Genomic DNA, 18205 nt, shown 5'->3' with positions numbered 1-18205 from the left:
CCCCACGGGGGATGGTCACGCCGCAATCCCTTCTCCTCCATTCTCCTCTTGGGATCCTGGGCACGCATGCCCTTGCGCCCGGCGTGAGTTTTAGGCCGCTGGGTCCGGATGCAAACTGCGGTCGACTACAGGGGAGTCCAGCGACATAGCCATTACGCTAACTTCTGGTCCCCACAAGTCAACTTTTCATAATCATTTCATGTAATGAAATTGGTCAATATAATAGCACTCGTTTTTTTCAGTTCAATCAAATATTTTGATTTATTATTTAACTGGAGAACTTCTAAAGCTTTTTGCAACAAGCTCCAAGACTATAGACTACTGAATAATGTAAACGTAGAACAGATAGTGTGCACTATTTTATATACTTACATCCTAGTTACTGACATGCAGTTATAGTATTCCTAAGGGTTGAAATTTCTTACATGAATTTTTAATAAGTAGTTTCACCAACAAACTAATAGGACCATGATCCATTTTTAATGCCTTGAAATCAAGGTTTTCTTTTTTTTTTAGAGTGGTTTTTGCTATAGGGCGCGTGCTCTCGACAGAAAGAGAGAGACAGAGAGACAGAAAGTGAGAAATCACCGCCCCCCCAGGGGGGATGGCCACGCCACAATCCCTTTTCCTCCATTCTCCTCTTGGGATCTTGGGCATGCACGCACAAGCGCCTGGAGTGAGTCTAAGTCACCGGGTCCAGGACTCAAACTGCAGTTGACTACATGGGAGTTCAGCAACATAGCCATTACACTAACTGCTGGTCCCGAAATCAAGGTTTTCTCACAGTAACTGTAGTAACGATCACAAAGTTAAAAGAGACATTACTTTATAAGTAGCAGTAGTTCAAGGTCAAAGTACAAAGCAAAACTTAATGAGAAGTACCATCTATTTCTAGCTCTCCAAACAAAGTCTGAGAAACCATGGCTGTTTACTATTGCGCATTCTTCATGTTTCTTACAAAAGAATACTAATTATATAAAGGAAGTATAGTACTAATTATATGGGAAATTCCCATATAATATGGGACTTCTGTTTGTTTTCACAGAATCATTCCTTGTGATAGAGAAAAGGTAAATTCCAGCATCTAAGAGTAGTGTTAAAGTGGTCAATTTATGGAACAATGACTGTTTATGAAGTTTAAAGTTATTTATTTGCCACGTACATGTTCATTTCAACAATCATGCCGGTTCTCTTCCCTCTGCATATACTTTTATTTTTTTTGGAGAGGTTTTTGCTATAGGGCACATGCACCTGCCAGAAAGACAGAGAGAGACAGAGAGACAAAAAGCGAGAAATCACTCCCCAGGGGGCATGGTCATGCCACAATCCCTTCTCCTCCATTCTCCTCTTGGGATCTTGGGCATGCATGTACACATGCCCAGCGTGAGTTTAAGGCACCAGGTCTGGGACTCGAACCGCTGTCGGCTACATGGGAGTTCAGCAATGCCGGTTCTCTTCCCTCTGCATATACTTTTATTTTTTTTGGAGAGGTTTTTGCTATAGGGCACATGCACCTGCCAGAAAGACAGAGAGAGACAGAGAGACAAAAAGCGAGAAATCACTCCCCAGGGGGCATGGTCATGCCACAATCCCTTCTCCTCCATTCTCCTCTTGGGATCTTGGGCATGCATGTACACATGCCCAGCGTGAGTTTAAGGCACCAGGTCTGGGACTCGAACCGCTGTCGGCTACATGGGAGTTCAGCAACACAGCCATTACGCTACCTGCTGGTCCCCCTCTACATATACTTTAAATTCTTCTGCTCTTGAGGGTTCAACTCAAACACAGATACAACTAAATAAAGGGCAGGAAAATCTTCCCACATCACAAAAGATTCTTAAGACCTATCAACAGCTGCAGAGTGGCACAATCATCTAGAGAAGCAAAAACAGCCAACTGCTGTCTTGGGCAAAACTTTTGTTAAATTATTAACTCTAAATTAAATTTAGCATTGCAAATAATAGACAGAATCGTTATATTCCTCAATGGTCTAACTTTGTTCTTCTCTTTTTGTATCTTCTCTGTGGGTAATCTTATCCACTCCCCAGGTTTCTGCCATTTATCTAAATACTAATAACCACAAATTTTTAACTTCTGTAATGCATGAAACTTACTCCAAAACAAGAATGGAAGAGCTTATATAAATGTAAGTACAACAAACCCACAGGATTATCTCAATAGAAAAAGTAACGGACAAAAGCCAACACCTTTCATAAAACAAAACAAAACAAAAACAGTCAACTTCCTCAAGCTGATAAAAGACATCTACAAAAAACCCACAGCTAACATACTTAATGGTAAAAGGACGAGATATTTCCCTGTAAAATCAGGGAGAAGACAAGATTTGCATTCTCTTCACTTCTATTCAAGGATCATTTACTAAAGGTTCTAACCTAGGCAATTACTCAAGGGGGAAAAAATAAATGGGTTCATGTGGGGAATCAAGAAGCAAAACTCTTATTTGCAGATGACATGATTTTATATATTGAAGATCTTAAGGAATCCCCTAAAAAATGTGAAAACTAATAAAGTACATAAGTTTGTATCATACAAGATCAAAGTACAAAACTAAATTGTATTTCTATATATCAGCAATGAACCAGCCAAATGTGGAGAAGCAATTTCATTTACAATAGCATAAAAATAATAAAGTATTTAGGAATAAATTCAACAAAAGAAGTGCAAAAATGGTACACTGAACACTATATTGGTAAAATAAATGAAAGAACAGCTATATAAATAAAAACACATCCCATGTCATGGACCTGAAAGCTTAATATTGTTAAAATGTCAATATAACCCCAAACTGACCAACAGTTTGAAAAGTTTCACTAGATTTTTTGCAACAATTTGCAAGGTGATCTTAAAATTCATATGGAAATAAAGAGGACCCTGACCAGCCAAAATTATCTTGACAAAAAACAAAGTTATAGGACGTAAGTTTACCAATTTCAAAACTTACTACAAAGCTACAGTAATCAAGAGAATATGCTACCCACATAAGAAAAGATAGAAAAGATAGTCAATGAACTAGCACTGGGGTTCCAGAAACAAATCCTCATATTTATGGTCAATTGATTTCTGACAGGGTGCTAAGATAATTCCAGGGGGAAAAACATTCTTTTCAATGAATTGTACTGGGACAACTGGATATCCTCATATGTAAAAGACTGATGTTGGGCCCTTTCCCTGTTCCATATATAAATCTTAACTACAAACGGATTGTAAATCTATATGTAAGAGCTAAAATTATAAAACTCTCAGAAGAAAACATAGGCATAATCCATCGTTGCCTTGGTCTTCTTAGACACAATACCAAAAGCAAATGTGACAAAAGAAAAAATTTTTAAATTGGGCCTCATTAAAACCAAAATCTTTTGTGCTTCAAAGGGTACCAACAAGAAAGTGAAAAGCACTCAGACACAGTGGCACAAGTGGTAGGGAACTGTACAATGGATCCCCATAGGTGGTCTGGGTTCAGATCCTAGACCAACCTGAACACTCCAGGCATAGCAGTGCACTCCTATATCCTAGCTAATTAGGAATACAAACAAATTCAATGGTAAGCCCTTATCACACATATCTCTCTCTTTTTCTCTCTCTCTCTCTTTCTCTCTCCCTCCGCCTCCTTCCTCCTTCTCCTGCCCTTGCAAGTGTGCACACTCTCTCTCATTAAAAAAAAAAAAAAAAAAAGAAGAAGAAAAGAAAAAGACAATGGAATGGGAGAAAATACTTCCAAATTACACATCTTTACATCTTGTATCCAAATACATAAAGAAATCTTAAAACTCAAGAGAAAAAGTCAGGGGCTAACTGGTGATGCAGCAGTAAGACATGGCATTATGTGAGGCTGATCCATATGAGAAGGTTCAGGGTTTTCATCCTGAGCATATATAAGGCATGTGTGTGTCTATGACTTGAGACTGGCTGAAGCTAGAGATGGATCATGACATCAAAACCCTGTCGGGGTGCTGTCTCTCATTCCATCTCTCTCTTTCTCTCTCTCTCACAGAAGAAAAAAATTATAAAGGAAAAAAGGAAAAGATAAATATTCTAGCCTGATGGTAGATGAATGATTTCCAGGAACTACAGGGTATGGGGTATGGGAAATGGGGAGCAACTGCTAATGAGTACAGTTTCTTTTTGAGATAATGAAAATTATCTAAAATTGGTTGTGGTGACATTGCACAACTCTGCAAATATACAAAAATTTGAGTTGTACACTTTAAATGAATGAACGGCATGGTATGTGAATCATCTCTCAATAAAGCTATTTAAAATGTAAATAAGACAATTTATACATGTGACTTCAATAAATCATTTACAATCAAATTTTACAGATAGCCCCCAAACCTGTCCCTTAGTTTACCAAGTTTTCAGTAAATCTCACCACCATCTGCCAGTTACTCAGAGCCTAGAATTCATTCTTGATTCTTCTCCTTTATAGCCATGTACAGTCCAGTCAGAAATCCTGCAGCAATTACTTGAAATTATCTTACCACCACAAACCTTATCTTCCCTTGTACAAGCCTCTACCACCTCTCCCAAGGGCTTCTATAACAGCCTCTTAACTAACTTAACCCTGCCATCTCTCCTGCACCCTATATCCAGTTTTGGATGCAACATCCAGGTGCCCTTTTAATGTCAGATCATGTTACTCTTATCCTCAAAAACCCTTCACTGGTCTCCCATCACTTGTAGAATAAAATGCAACCTCTTCCAGAAGCCCATTAGAACTTTTCAGGATACTTTTAGAGCCGCTGTCTCTTTCTAAACCCGTATCACTCACACTGTCACATCAGTTCCCTTGCTATTTCTGATATATCCTAAATGTGTTTCTGCCTTAGAGATTTTACATTTTCAGTTCTTTGCCTGTTTTCCCTGAAACTTCACATATTTCATTATATCATCGCTGTATTCAGAAAAGCTTCCCTTAACCATTCTATTTAAAATAAGGTCCCCTTATACACTATTCTTGTAATTTAGTTTTCTTCATAGCACCTGACAATGTACCATGTACTTATCTATTCACTGGTGTCTTCCTCTAACACATAAGTTTCATGAGGACATAACTTACCAAATTTTTACTACCACCTCTCAATTTCTCCCTTTTGCTTTCCTCAGACTCCCCCTCCTGTTTTCCTCCACTTCCCTATCTATGTGGTACTTAAGTAGAATTGTTGAGGGTTTAGTCCCATGGCCTTGTGGTTAAGGGAGACAGATTCCACATGGTTGATGGCACACTTTGAATCCCTGACCTGGCAGCTTGAAAACTAAGCCGGGGCATGTGTACAAAGCCCCAAACTCCCAACAGCATGCAGACATGGAGAAGGGACTGAGTGTGATCATGCCCCACTGGGGAAGGTCTGCTTTCTACCTCTCCCAGTCTGTCTCTCTCCCTAGTGAGCACAGGCACCCTCTGATTAAAAAATGTTTGAATTTATTTATTTCTGTATCTATTTATTTACTTGTTTCTTTATTTTAGAGAGAGATTTTTGCTATAGGCTATATGCATTCACCGGAGAGGCAGTCAGACAGAAAGCAAGAAATCCCCCATGCGGGATGGCCATGCTGCAATCCCTTCTCCACTCTCCTGTCGGGATTTTGGGCACACAAGCACACATACCTAGTGTGAGTTTTAAGCCTCCAGGTCCAGGACTCAAACCAAGGTCAACTACGTGAGAGTCCGGCGACATAACCATTATGCCATCTGCAGGTCCCAAGAATTTTTTAATATAAATGAATAATAATACTGCATTCACAGGAATTGAAACATATTCGGCTACAACTGAGTGGCTTTCTCTTCTCATGGAATTACCATTTCTTCTTTGCCCATGAATGCCTTCCTTCACCTTCCAAAAATGTGGCCTTCTACTTCACGAAGGCATCAAAGTATGGCTATCTACATAGAAGACATGCACAAAGTGAATTCCAAACAAGTGATGTGATTACCTTTAGAAGAGATCTCGTCACACAGTCTCATTGTAGTCTTTGTGCTTTATGAATCAGTTAAGGTAATGCTAACTGTTATAACAAACCAAACCAGGAAGGCTTAATATAATACACGTTTCATTTTTGTTTAGTTTAAGTAGCTGTCCCAGGTGGGTATTTCTGAGAAACAGATGATTTTATTGTTTTGTTTTTTAATTACCAGAAGATATGTGCATATGAGAGAGAGAGAGAGAAAAAAACTCTCAATGGGGCATGGTCATGCCACAATCCTTTCTCCTCCATTTCTCCATCCTGTTGGGATTTGGGGCACACACACACACACACACACACCATGTTTTTTAAGCCTCTGGGGCTGGCATTTGAACTGCAGTAGGTCATTTTAGATCTGGCTCCCTTGACAACTAGGCCATGGTGCTGGCCCAGAACAAATGGATTTTTTTTTTTTTTTTTTGCTATAGGGCATGTGCACTCACAAGAAAGGCAGAGACAGAGACAGAGACAGAGAGATAGAAAGTGAGAAGCCACCCCCCAGGGGCGATGGCCACACCGCAATCCCTTCTCCTCCATTCTCCTCTCAGGATCTTGGGCATGCATGCACACACGCCTGGCATGAGTTTAAGCCACTGGGTCCGAGACTCAAACTGAGGTCAAGGATGTAGGAGTCCAGTGACATAGCCATTACGCCAACTGCTGGTCCCAGAACAAATGGTTTTTTACCTCACAACCATTCAGGAACTGTTTCAGATACTTATTGCTGCTTTAAAAACCATTCCAAATCACACTGGCTTAAAACAAAAATGTATTATTTACTACTTATTCTAACTCTCACGGGGTATCAGCTGAGCACTGGAATGGCTATAGCATCAAGTGGCCCCGATGCTATGGAAGCAGTCCGTATTGGCACTGAAGGGCAGCACAGCTGGGCTTGCAGGCAGAGCTTCAGTTAGTTCTCTTTGATGGAACTACTTGGGCCTCCTCACCACACAGTAGTCTGAGATGGCTGGATTTCTTACATGGTGACCAGCTCCTGAGAGGACCCAACTGGATACTGCCAGCCTTCTTAAGGTTTAGCAGTGTCTCATGTGTTGCATTCTCCCAGTTAAAGAAAGTTACAGGGCCAAGCATGATTCAAGAGGGCTACATGTGCCTACTGGGAAGCATAGCTCACTGGGGTATGTGAACTGGAAGAAATGGACTACCATAGGACCCCAGGCCTTGGTATCTCTCGGCTGTCCCATCCCCTACATCCTATCCTCAAAGTCCTCCACATTCAGCAAACAGATGAAAAAGAACACATCTTACCCACCCTGACCCAGCTTGGAAAACATGCCAGCTACATTTGTAGGTGTGCCTAAAATCCCAACAGGAGGAAGAAATGGAGGAGAAGGGATTATGGCACAAGCACCCTCTATCTCTCTATTTCTCTCTGACAAGCACATGCATCCTCTGGCAAAATTTCTTTAAAAAACAGAGATTACAGGTCATTTGCCAGCTATGTGGTACAACTGTGATACAACCACCACTATGCTGAGGCAGCAAGGGAAGGTCCCAGGTATGAGCCTGAGGCCTCTTTATATACAACTGATGCTCACATGTGTGCTCTTGATCCAGGTTGGCTGAAGCCTAGGGTGGATTGTGATACAAGAACCCTGTTGGAGGTTTGTTATCTCTCTCTCAGAAGAAATTATAAAATTTTTAAAAATTACAGGTCACTGTAAAACTAAAATAGGAAAAGAGAAGTAAATTATTGGGTCATTGGAAAAGTCATGATGTATTTTTGTATGATTTGCTATGCAAAAATGCATCATGACTTTTCCAATGACCTAATATAACTCCCAATGCCTTAGGTGATGTGCTCAATAAATATCTTTTATTAATGTTCACAATCCATTGCTAGAAGTTTAAAAAAATTTGACAAGTATAATGAGAACCAAATTTCACAGAGGAAACTGATTAATTACAGATCCTATGAAGACGTAGTCTTCTTTCAATAAGTAATGATGACATTAAGAATACTATGCAACAGGCTTGTGAAAACGTGCCACATGACAAGATTATAATACATGGGGCCGGCAAGTGGAGTGGTAGTAAAGGGCGCTGGGTTCCCACATGGCTGACTGCAACCTGGACCTGGCGGCTTGCTTTCTCACTTTCCCTCTCTCTCTCTGATCAAATTAAAATAAATAAAGTTAAATAACATAATTTTTTTTCAGAGGTTTTTGCTATAGGGCACAAGCACTTGCCAGAAAGACAGAGACAGAAAGCGAGAAATCACACCCCCAGGAGGGATGGCCACGCCGCAATCCCTTCTCCTCCATTTTCTTCTCGTGATCTTGGGCACACACACATGCGCCCAGTGTGAGTTTAAGCCACCAGTTCCGGGACTCGAACCACAGTCAACTACATGGGAGGTCAGTGACATAGCCATTACGAGAGAATGGAGGAGAAGGGATTGTGGCATGGCCATCTCCCCTGGGGGGGGGGTGATTTATCACTTTCTATTTCTCTGTCTCTTTCTGGCAAGTGCACGCACCCTATAGCAAAAACCTCTCAAAAGAAAAAACAGCCTTGAAACCATACATTTCTACCTATGAATATTCCAACACCTAACTGCAGATTCAGAAAACTGCACAGCCTGAAGTCTAATCTTTAAGTCAAGTCCCTCATTTTAAAAGAGAGAAACGAAAACCAAAGAGGTTGTTACACAACTTACAAGACAGTAGCAATACTATGACTAAACCCAAAATCTCTCAGATACTGTCAAGTCTTCTACACATTACATAACATCTTGACATTTTTGAAAACTAATTTCTGAGTTGTAAAGTAGACTGAAGAGTAATGGAGTTTTCAAACAATAAATTGACCTTGTTGAATAAAATGCTTCAATTATTTCAATAATTTCTCCAAGCTCAAACTCAATAGCAGTCTTGAGATATGAACATTAAAAAGAACAAAGGAGGGCTAGCCAGTAGCAGGGCGGTTCAAGTGGCTGGATCCCACAAGGCTGTGTGGTTCGAATCCTGGAACTGGCAGCTTGAAAGACACACTAGGTGTATGGGCATGCATGCCCCAAATTTTAAAAGCAGAAATGGAGAAGGGATTATTACACGAGGCCATCCTCCATAGGGAGATGCTTTCTTACTTTTCTTTTCTCTTTTTCTCCTCCTCTCCTTCCCTATAGCAAATTTAAAAATAAAAAAGAACCTAAAGCCAGTCCTGTAGGACAGTGATTAAAGGAGCTCAATCATACAAGGCCAACAGTAGTTAGAGTCTCAGCCCTGGCAGCTTGGAGGACATGTGTATGCATACCCCAAATCCCAACAGGATGGAGAAACAGAGAAGAGACTGTAGCATGACTGTGCCTCGCTGAGGGGTGCTTTCTGCCTCTCTACCTGTCTCTCTCTCTGGTGAGTGCACATGCTCTATAACGATTTTTTCAAATGAGAATGAATTTAGCATTATTTTCTAATTCTTATCAATCTTTCATTTTCCTGGACTTGGGCTTTGGTACCTGTTCAGGCTATGAATCATTTTGCTTCTCTTTATTCCCCACCCCTCCCTAGACCTTAAGCTCGGATCTGAACCAACCATGATAAGTGAAGGCATTATAAGACAGGAACAGAAGAACTCAAGAGGTATCCAAGCCTTGAAAGCAGTGACAGTATTTTCAACTTCATTCTTAGGTTCTTCTTCAATAATATTGATTTAAAAAATCAATTACAGGGACCAGCAGTTGGTATAATGGCTACATCGCTGGACTCCCATGGAGTCAACTGCAGTTTGAGTCCTGGACCAAGTGGCTTAAACTCACGCCAGGCGATGTGCATGCACGCCCAAGATCCCAAGAGGAGAATGGAGAAGAAGGGATTGTGGTGCGGCCATCCCCCCTGGGGGGTGATTTCTTGCTGTCCCTCTGTCTCTCTCTGTCTTTCTGGCAAGCTCACACACCCTATAGCAAAAAAAGTCTCTCCAAAAAAAAAAAAAAAAATCAATTACGGAGACCAGCAAACGGTGTAATAGTTACATCGCTGGACTCCCATGTAGTCAATCGTGGTTCGAGAACCAAACCCATTAGCTTGAAACTCATGCTGGGCTTGTGTGACTGCATTGTGCATGCATGCCCAAAATCCTGAGAGGAGAATTGAGGAGAAGGGATACAGTGTGGCCAGCCCCCTGGGGGATGATTTCTTGCTTTCTGTCTCCCTGGTAAGTGCACACACCCTATAGCAAAAAATCTCTCTTAAGAAAAAGAAACAATTACAATCAGGAAATAATTGCTCATCAAAGAAGTAGAAATTTATTTTAATAATCAATTAAGTTCTTTCTTTTAGAGAGAGAGATTTTTGCTATAGGGCACATGCAGTCATGAGAGAGACAGAGAAACAGAAAGCAAGAAATCACTCCAAAGAGAGAAGGGCTATGCTACAATACCCTCTCCTCCATTCACCTCTCAGGATTTTAAGCAGACACACACATGCACCCACCAAGAGTTCTAAGCTACCAGGTCCGGGACTCTAAGCACAGTAGACTACACGGGAATCCAGCGACATAACCATCCTGCCATCTTCTGGTCCCAATAATCAATTAAGTTCTAAAGCACCAAGCAACTATTTCCCAAAGCTCTCCTTCAACTGAAAAATATCATCTGAAAAAACAAAAACAAAAAACTATTTGAAAGACCAGTTTGGTAAGAATAATAATAATAAAGTATAAAAGACTACACAAATAAGGAAAAAATATTATATCTTAAAGAAACAAATAAATAAGCTCATTACATTAAAATTAAAATTAAAGTAACAGTAGGAAAGAAAATAACCCACAAATATTTTTATATCAAAACAACCTGGGGCCGGCAGGTGGTCTGGTGGTTAAGGGTGCTGGACTCCCACATGGCCAACCACGGTTCAAGCCCTTGACCTGGTGGCTTGCTTTCTCGCTTTCCTTCTCTCTCTCTCTCTCTCTCTCTCTCTCTCTCTCTCGCTCTATCTCTCTCTGGTCAAATTGAAATAAATAAATAAAGCTAAATAAAATAATTCTTTAAAAAAAAAACAACCTAATCCAAAAAACAAACAGAAGCCAGCAGGTGGCATGATGATTAAGGCACTGGACTTTAACATAGCCCACCACAGACTGAGTCCTGGATCTGATGGCTTGCTTTCTCACTTTTCCTCTCTCTCTCTCTGTCTCCCTGTCTCTCTGTGTCTTTCTGTCTCTCTCTGGTGAAAACACATGCCCTGCAGCAGGTTAAATAATAACACTAAATAAATAATTCTTTAAAAAAAAACAAACAAACCTTAAGTACCTTACAGTGATGCCATTTCAGGCAAAAAAAAATTTTAGTATTTCTTTAACTCCATTTTACTGCAATTAAATTTCAGCTTATAAACAAAGTTTCAATGGTTATAATGAAGCTATCTCTATATCCTAATTAATATCTCATATGTTATTTAATTAAAAAATAATAGATGATTTTACAAGATTTTCAGCAAACTATAAATCTACGTAATAAAGATTTTTATCTTGTTGCTGCTGGTAGAGTGCTTTAGTGATGTGTATCAGGAATACTCAACGAAATGTTCTAGAATTTGTTTTGGGCAATGTCTCCATGATATTTTAATTATACTTGGGTTTCTTTTGTAGGAAAATCACTTCCAGACTGAATTAAATGACTACTGGCTGAAAGTCTACTATAAATACACCTAATTTCTTTGTTAAATGATAGATGAGAGAAAGACAGGAAGAATGAAGATACGGTAAGGCTGTAAGTCAACTAGTAGAGAAGTACAGAAGTACTAAAAGTGGCAGATGCAGTGCTTGGAGGCTCAAGAAAATAAATGGAGTTACTCACCAGAACAAGCTTGAACAGAGGGCAGGGGAAGATGAGCCCCCAAGATAAACATAAAACAAGAAGGGAACAAAAAGAGGCAGGGAGAAAAGACAGAGACACACTCTTGGAGTCCAGTGTTGATCAGAAATGTTAAAAAGGAATGGTATACCTTTTAACTAATGTCTTTTAACTGTGTGTCTTTCACAGAAAACAAGTCGTCAATAAGAAAGCATAAAGCAATATGTGTTCCAAATATCTGTCAGCTAGTTTTGAGTAAGAAATTCCCCAGGAATCAGTGTAAGAATAAAAAAAGCTTCCAATTCCCACAGGAATACCTTGTATTAAACAAGCATAAAGCAATTAAATCACATTGCAACTTCAAATATTAAAACATTTTTATATAGCAAAGCAATGCTTTTTATGCAATGTGGCAATAACTTTCTATTAGATATTCTCTTTCTCCCCATGTATAATCAATATCTTTCTGAAGTTACATAAATTATCGATTCTATTTCATATTAATATAAGAATAAAAGAACATATTAAAGTAGATTCAAAGTAGTCACTGTAAAATAAAAACTACAAGTCATAGTTTTATTTTGAGGAGAAATAACCTTCCTTTTATTGACTCTATATACTAATTCTCATCACAAATGTGGACTAATTATGGGATAAAGAAATCAGTCACAACTGTCTCCATATCAGCAGTGGATCTGGTATGATCTTTAGACCAGATCTGACCAGCAGAACCAAGTGTGGAAGTTATGAAATGGAAAAAAGGAAAGAAACTCATGTGCACTCTCTGGGAAAGGTCTTTTGGCTGAGGTATGGAAGGAAGCCTTTGCCACTTGGTGGTACTAAGGCTGGGGTGTAAGTGCACACCAGATCTAATAAGTAGATTAGATCTCCGGGCTCCAGCAGCCCTGGAGAACTGAATTAACAGGATAGATCTTGGCAAGAATGAAATGGCACTAGTCTTCTAAGAGTAGGATATAGTAGGGTCTTAGAAGTTTACATTAACAATTTCAAAGCTCTTTGTATTTTCTAAATATATTAAAGCACTTTGTTCTTCTTTGTAGTTCGGCAGGTTGCTTCTTAATGTATTGATAAATATCAGGCAGGACCAGTTGTGCTAAGCAGAACCACACTATGCATTTGGGCCACAAGTGAACTGGGGTTCTGGGGAAGAGCCAGTAATAGTAAAAGCAGCAGGACTCAAACAGCTTTTAAAGAAAGGCAAGTGTGAAGGTGAGAGGACAGACACATTTGAGGATCAAAGCACAACTGTCCATATATGTAAAGAAATCTCCTTCTGTAGTAAATACTTGTGTTCTTTTTCCCCAAAAGAATTTCCTAACAATTTTCACTTTTATTAGGTGGCAGACTCAAAGTGCTTCCAAGAAATACTAAGTAGAACTGCCTCAATTTCCACTCTACAGATTAATTCAATGATATTGACACAGTGGGGGGTCTAAAATAGAGATTTCTACACATACAGTTTAAATAACTTTTAAAGACTCACCTGTAGGCTTAACTGAATAAAACCCAATGGCCTCTCCTTTCTTCCACAGAATCTTAGCATAATCAGTACTGCTATGACACAGGAACGGGATCTCATTTCTCTCCATTTCCTGTTTTCTATAAATAATTCGATTCAGAACATACAGAACCACTCTCTCCCCAAGAGTGCTCACCTACAAAGAGAATCAAAGACCAGGCACAGTTATAAAATGCATCAGTCAGAAATGCTATGTACCTTGTTCTCTGCTCCCACACCTCCTACTGGCACTCACAGTATTCTGATTATATTCAACATGATTTGTAAAACATTTTATTATCACAGAGGTGACACTAATCGTTCATACCAATAATAATTCATTTCCACAGGCACATATTATGCATGGAATTTTGCCTATTCGCAAAATTCTGAAACAGGAGAAACAGGTTCCCAATGTCCCATTCCCCTGGTGTCTCTATCAGCACTGGGTATCTTCTTTCTGCTTCCAGCTGTCCAGATCCAGTCCAAGGTCTTCCCAACCCTAATTCCAGCCCCCACAATAAAAAAAAAAAATGTACAGCACTTCAGTGTCACTTTTTCACCCATTCGAGACTCCACATTGGAAAAAAAAAAAAAAGAAAAAGAAAAAAAACAGAAATAAAGAAAAGGAAAAGAAAAAGAAAAAAATAAACAGCTTAATGTTATTCCCTGAAGACTTTACGAACAATTATCTCATTTGATGAGGGAAGCCATAATTATGCTCTGGGGGAAAAATGTCTCATCTTTTCCAGGAAAAACGTTCATTTAACAGCCTTGCCTTTTCTGTCTAGCTATAAGGAATATCCCACTCCACCCTACCTCTACACATCCTTCCTCAAACCAGATAAAAGAGGACAGTGACATTAGGGGAGTCCAGTGGAAACATACTTGGGGCAATAACAGAATGGAAACAGAACCTCGCTTCCTACACAAGGACCCACCAACACACACAACTTTCTGACAGCAAATAGTGGGGTTTTCCCCCAATAGACATCTTTCACTGCTAAAAACAGAAGTTCTACATGTAAAGTCTCTTCCCTCCCAAGTCAGTCTGAAAGGAAACAAATTCTCCCTCTAATTAGTTGAGCAGAGAGAGAAAGGATTAACCGTATATACACACCACTCTCAAAAATAACCCGGCCAGGGAATCTCTCACACCAAAGAACACCAGAAAGACAAAGAGCCAGCTAGCACTAGCCTGCAAGGCAACTCTTCCTTCCTTATATAGCTCAGACCAACAGAATTCTTCATACTGAGCTGAATCTGCTTCCCAAAGACTACACTGTGAAATTCAGCAGCCACAAATATTTTAATATAACACATGTGACCCTAAATTAACAAAGGTAAACACTGGGCAACTGAAGAAAAAGGCTCATTTAATGCAATTTTGGGTACTTCTGCCATTCCAGTTGTCTCCTGTGAAACTGCTCCCCAACGCCTCTCACCAGGTTTGGTCCACGGACACTACAGAAATAAACAGTGAGGACACTGTCGAGACCACTGCACTTCTCTATATCAACTTAAGGATTTTTATTCCCTTTCTTCTCTCCTTGATTTTACTTCTAGTTAACTGAATCTCAACTCTTTTTTTCATATCTGTGGCTGTTTCAGTTTGGTTTTCATGGTGTACCTGTTCAGTTAAGAACTTTTATCAATCTAAAGATACTACATTTATGCCTATTTAGTTTTATCATGGTAGTTCCTTCTCTGCTTCATAATTTTTCCTTTCACAAAGAGTTCTCTATCCAGGGCTGTGACATACAGAATCAACAAGCATGCCACCTACGTTTTCCTCTAAGTAACTGATAAAATGTGATCAGGACAGAAGCAAGGATAAAGCTGGGTTATACTATTGACAACCTCCCAACGGTATACCTGAGCACTAGGCTTCAGGCCCAGGGTTATAACCTTTATTATTTCATTTATCTCTTATGAACCTTAATGTAAGAATGTTCATAAAAACAAATTCACTTGCTCAAAGTCATGTATTTATTAAATGGAAGAACTTAATAACTTTACCAACCAATTTTCGTTTATTACCTAAGATTTGATAAAATAGCTTATCCTGGAACCCTGCAGAAGGCGGATGCGTGCTCTCTCCAGAACCTGGCTGTTCCATTGTTTCAAAACCTGTATAAACCTCCCAAGGAGGTCCCACTAATAAATTGGTTTCCTGGTCAGTCTCTCCTAGACAGAGAAGCTAAGCAACCACATGAAGAGAACAAGCTTTTCTTCTACTGACTAAAAAAATCAGAACCTAAAGTGGATAAGGGTAGCTACCACTGTTCAACTCACTCATAAGTATTCATTCTACCTCACCCAATTCCTGGGTACTTTTACAATGGACCTTGAGAGCTTGTTTGGAGGTTCTAGCAGGGGAGTGCAACTATTCGTACACCCTTGATCAATGATCGGTCCTCCTCCATCGGGCATGGTTGTCCTCTTTGACTGAGCACACAGCTTCAGGAGGGCTGCACATGGAGCAGTGAGGGAGGAAGGAGATACCGCCTAGCCAGCAAGATCAACCCTGGCCATCAATGGAGTAACAGATATCGCAGCCAGATTGCCCTCACATCTTCCCGGATACTTTTGGAATCAGATAAAACTCAGGAGGCTCAAGCTGAGTGCTGGTTACATCATAAGAATGAAACTCTTTGGGTTTAATATAACTTGGTTATACTATGATGAAGAATAATTTAATAACTTCAAAAATTATTACTGTTTATAGGAAACACTGTGAAATGGCCTTATAAGAAACTTTCGAAATTACAGGATCTTGTTACCTGCTTAAGCCCATCTCTAGAAGGAAGAGACGTTTTCACAATATCATCAATAGCCCACCACTGATCAGCAAGGTAAAGTGCCACAGCTAAAATAAAGTAAATGACCATTAACATTTAAGTCTTAAAACATGCAGTATTATTATCTGGTATGTTTTATATAAAAAATATTAAATATACCCATATTTTGTATTTTATGATATAATATGTCCCATTTATATCATCTTTATTTCATCCATTAAACATTTAATTATAAGCAATTGAAAATTACATTCTCCCAAAATTATCATTTGAAATAAGTTTTTTTAAAAAACAAATCCCAAGACCTTCAGATGGCATAATGGTTATGTTGTTGGACTCCCAAATGGCCAAGCACAGTTCAAGTCCCAGACTCAGAGGCTTGAAACACACCAGGTGCATATGCATGCATGCCCAAAATCCCAAGAGGAGAATGGAGGAGAAGGGATTGCGGCATGACCATCCCCCCTGGGGGGTGATTTCTCACTTTCTTTCTCTATGTCTCTCTCTGTCTGTCTGGCGAGCGCACGCGCCTACAGTGAAAATCTCTCTCAAAAAAAGTGAAAAAATCCCTTCATACAGTTGTTTTCTTTCAATAACTTTTTTCTTTTTTTAAGAGAAAGATTTTTGCTATAGGGTATGTACACTTGCCAGAAAGAGAGAAAGTGAGAAAGCACCCCTAAGTGGGGGATGGCCATGATACAATCCCTTCTCCTCCATTCTCCTCTTGGGATTTTGGGCATACACGCTTATGCACCCAGTGTAAGTTTTCAGTTGCCACGTGCAGGACTCGAACCGGGGTCGACTACATGGGAGTCCAGTGACATAACCACTATGCTATCTGCTGGTCCCTTTCAATACTTTTTTAATGGTTTGTAGGAAAATTTCTCAATTTACAAAAATTAGCAAAACAAAACAAAAAGACAGACCAACCAACCTGTGAGTGAATCCTCGGGTGCAAAAAGAGCAAGAATTTTCTGGGTCTGATCTCCACCATAAAGAGGTACAAAGCCTACATTTGAAAGGCTAATAGGAATCTGAAATGACAATCAAGTAAATATTAGTAAAGAGTCTCTTAAAAAAATATGTGACAAAAACACCCATCTTTTGCCAAAGTACTGAACTTTTCCTAAGTTAAGTTTAATTGTATAACTTCATTTCATAGGAAGAAATATTTCTAGTCTTTAAAAAAAAAGTGTAAATCAGAGAAACTTCTCTTTTGGAAGTATTCTGTTGTCCTGGAAAATTTGAGAAAAAATGAAAATTTCTTTCCTTTTTTTTGTTTTTTAAAGAATTATAATTTAATTTAATTTATTATTATTATTATTATTTAATTTGACCAGAGAGAAAGAGGGAGAGCAAGTGAGAAAACAGTCAGGTCCCGGACCCAAATCACGGTCAGCCATGAAGGAGTCTGGTGCCTCGCCCACCACACCACCTGCTGTCCCCCCAAAATTTATTTCAATAATTATTATTTTATTCTAGCCACAGATCTGTATAAAAATGAAAGTCATAATCTAGCCCATAAAGTCATTTTAAAACAACCACAGTTATTTGTTATTTAGGCTGAGAGTGATCTATCCTGTTTTTTGTAAAAGATACCAGTTAGGTAAACTTATTTTTCCAGTAATGCACATGTAGCAACTTTAACATTTTTCTACTTTTTTCAATCCAATACTAATTCCTCATTTAGAAACAATACTACGGCTCAGAAAACTACTGGTGCTGGACAAGAGTTTGAAAAATCCTTTAAATCAACACCATTTCCAGGAGAATAACATGAGGCCTAGATAGGTTAAGGAACTTGCCCACTTGAGTTCACAGTCTAATGACTGTACTATCGCAACACATCATGGCTTACTAACTAGAAAATATGATTTCATTGATAACTGCTGGTCCCTTTGAACATCTGAGAAAAGGGAAGAAAGCATTCATGACACAGAAATGTGCAATTTAGTGTTTTGTCTTTTTTTTTAATTAAAAAAAGTCTAATCTCACAAACTCTAAATCTAAAGTAAATTTTATTTGGCTCAAATATGGTAAATGGTATTGGCAAAACTGGTGAATTCTTAGACATAATTTTAAACATAT

At 39.1% G+C, this 18205-nt stretch overlaps 1 protein-coding gene across 1 annotated transcript in view; it reads right to left on the bottom strand.

Moving 5' to 3' along the window:
- FAM169A (family with sequence similarity 169 member A) overlaps window positions 1–18205 on the bottom strand; it is a 52168-nt gene that overhangs the window by 33622 nt on the left and 341 nt on the right. The window contains 3 exon segments of the mRNA XM_006167790.1: window positions 13302–13473; window positions 16100–16185; window positions 17052–17151. Coding sequence (XP_006167852.1) covers window positions 13302–13473; window positions 16100–16185; window positions 17052–17151 — 358 coding nt within the window.

The sequence above is a fragment of the Tupaia chinensis genome, unplaced genomic scaffold (assembly GCF_000334495.1).
Source record: "Tupaia chinensis unplaced genomic scaffold, TupChi_1.0 Scaffold145093_1, whole genome shotgun sequence".
Lineage (NCBI taxonomy): Eukaryota > Metazoa > Chordata > Mammalia > Scandentia > Tupaiidae > Tupaia > Tupaia belangeri.
The sequence above is the reverse complement of the archived record's forward strand: the minus strand, read 5'-3'. Positions and strand labels throughout refer to the sequence as shown.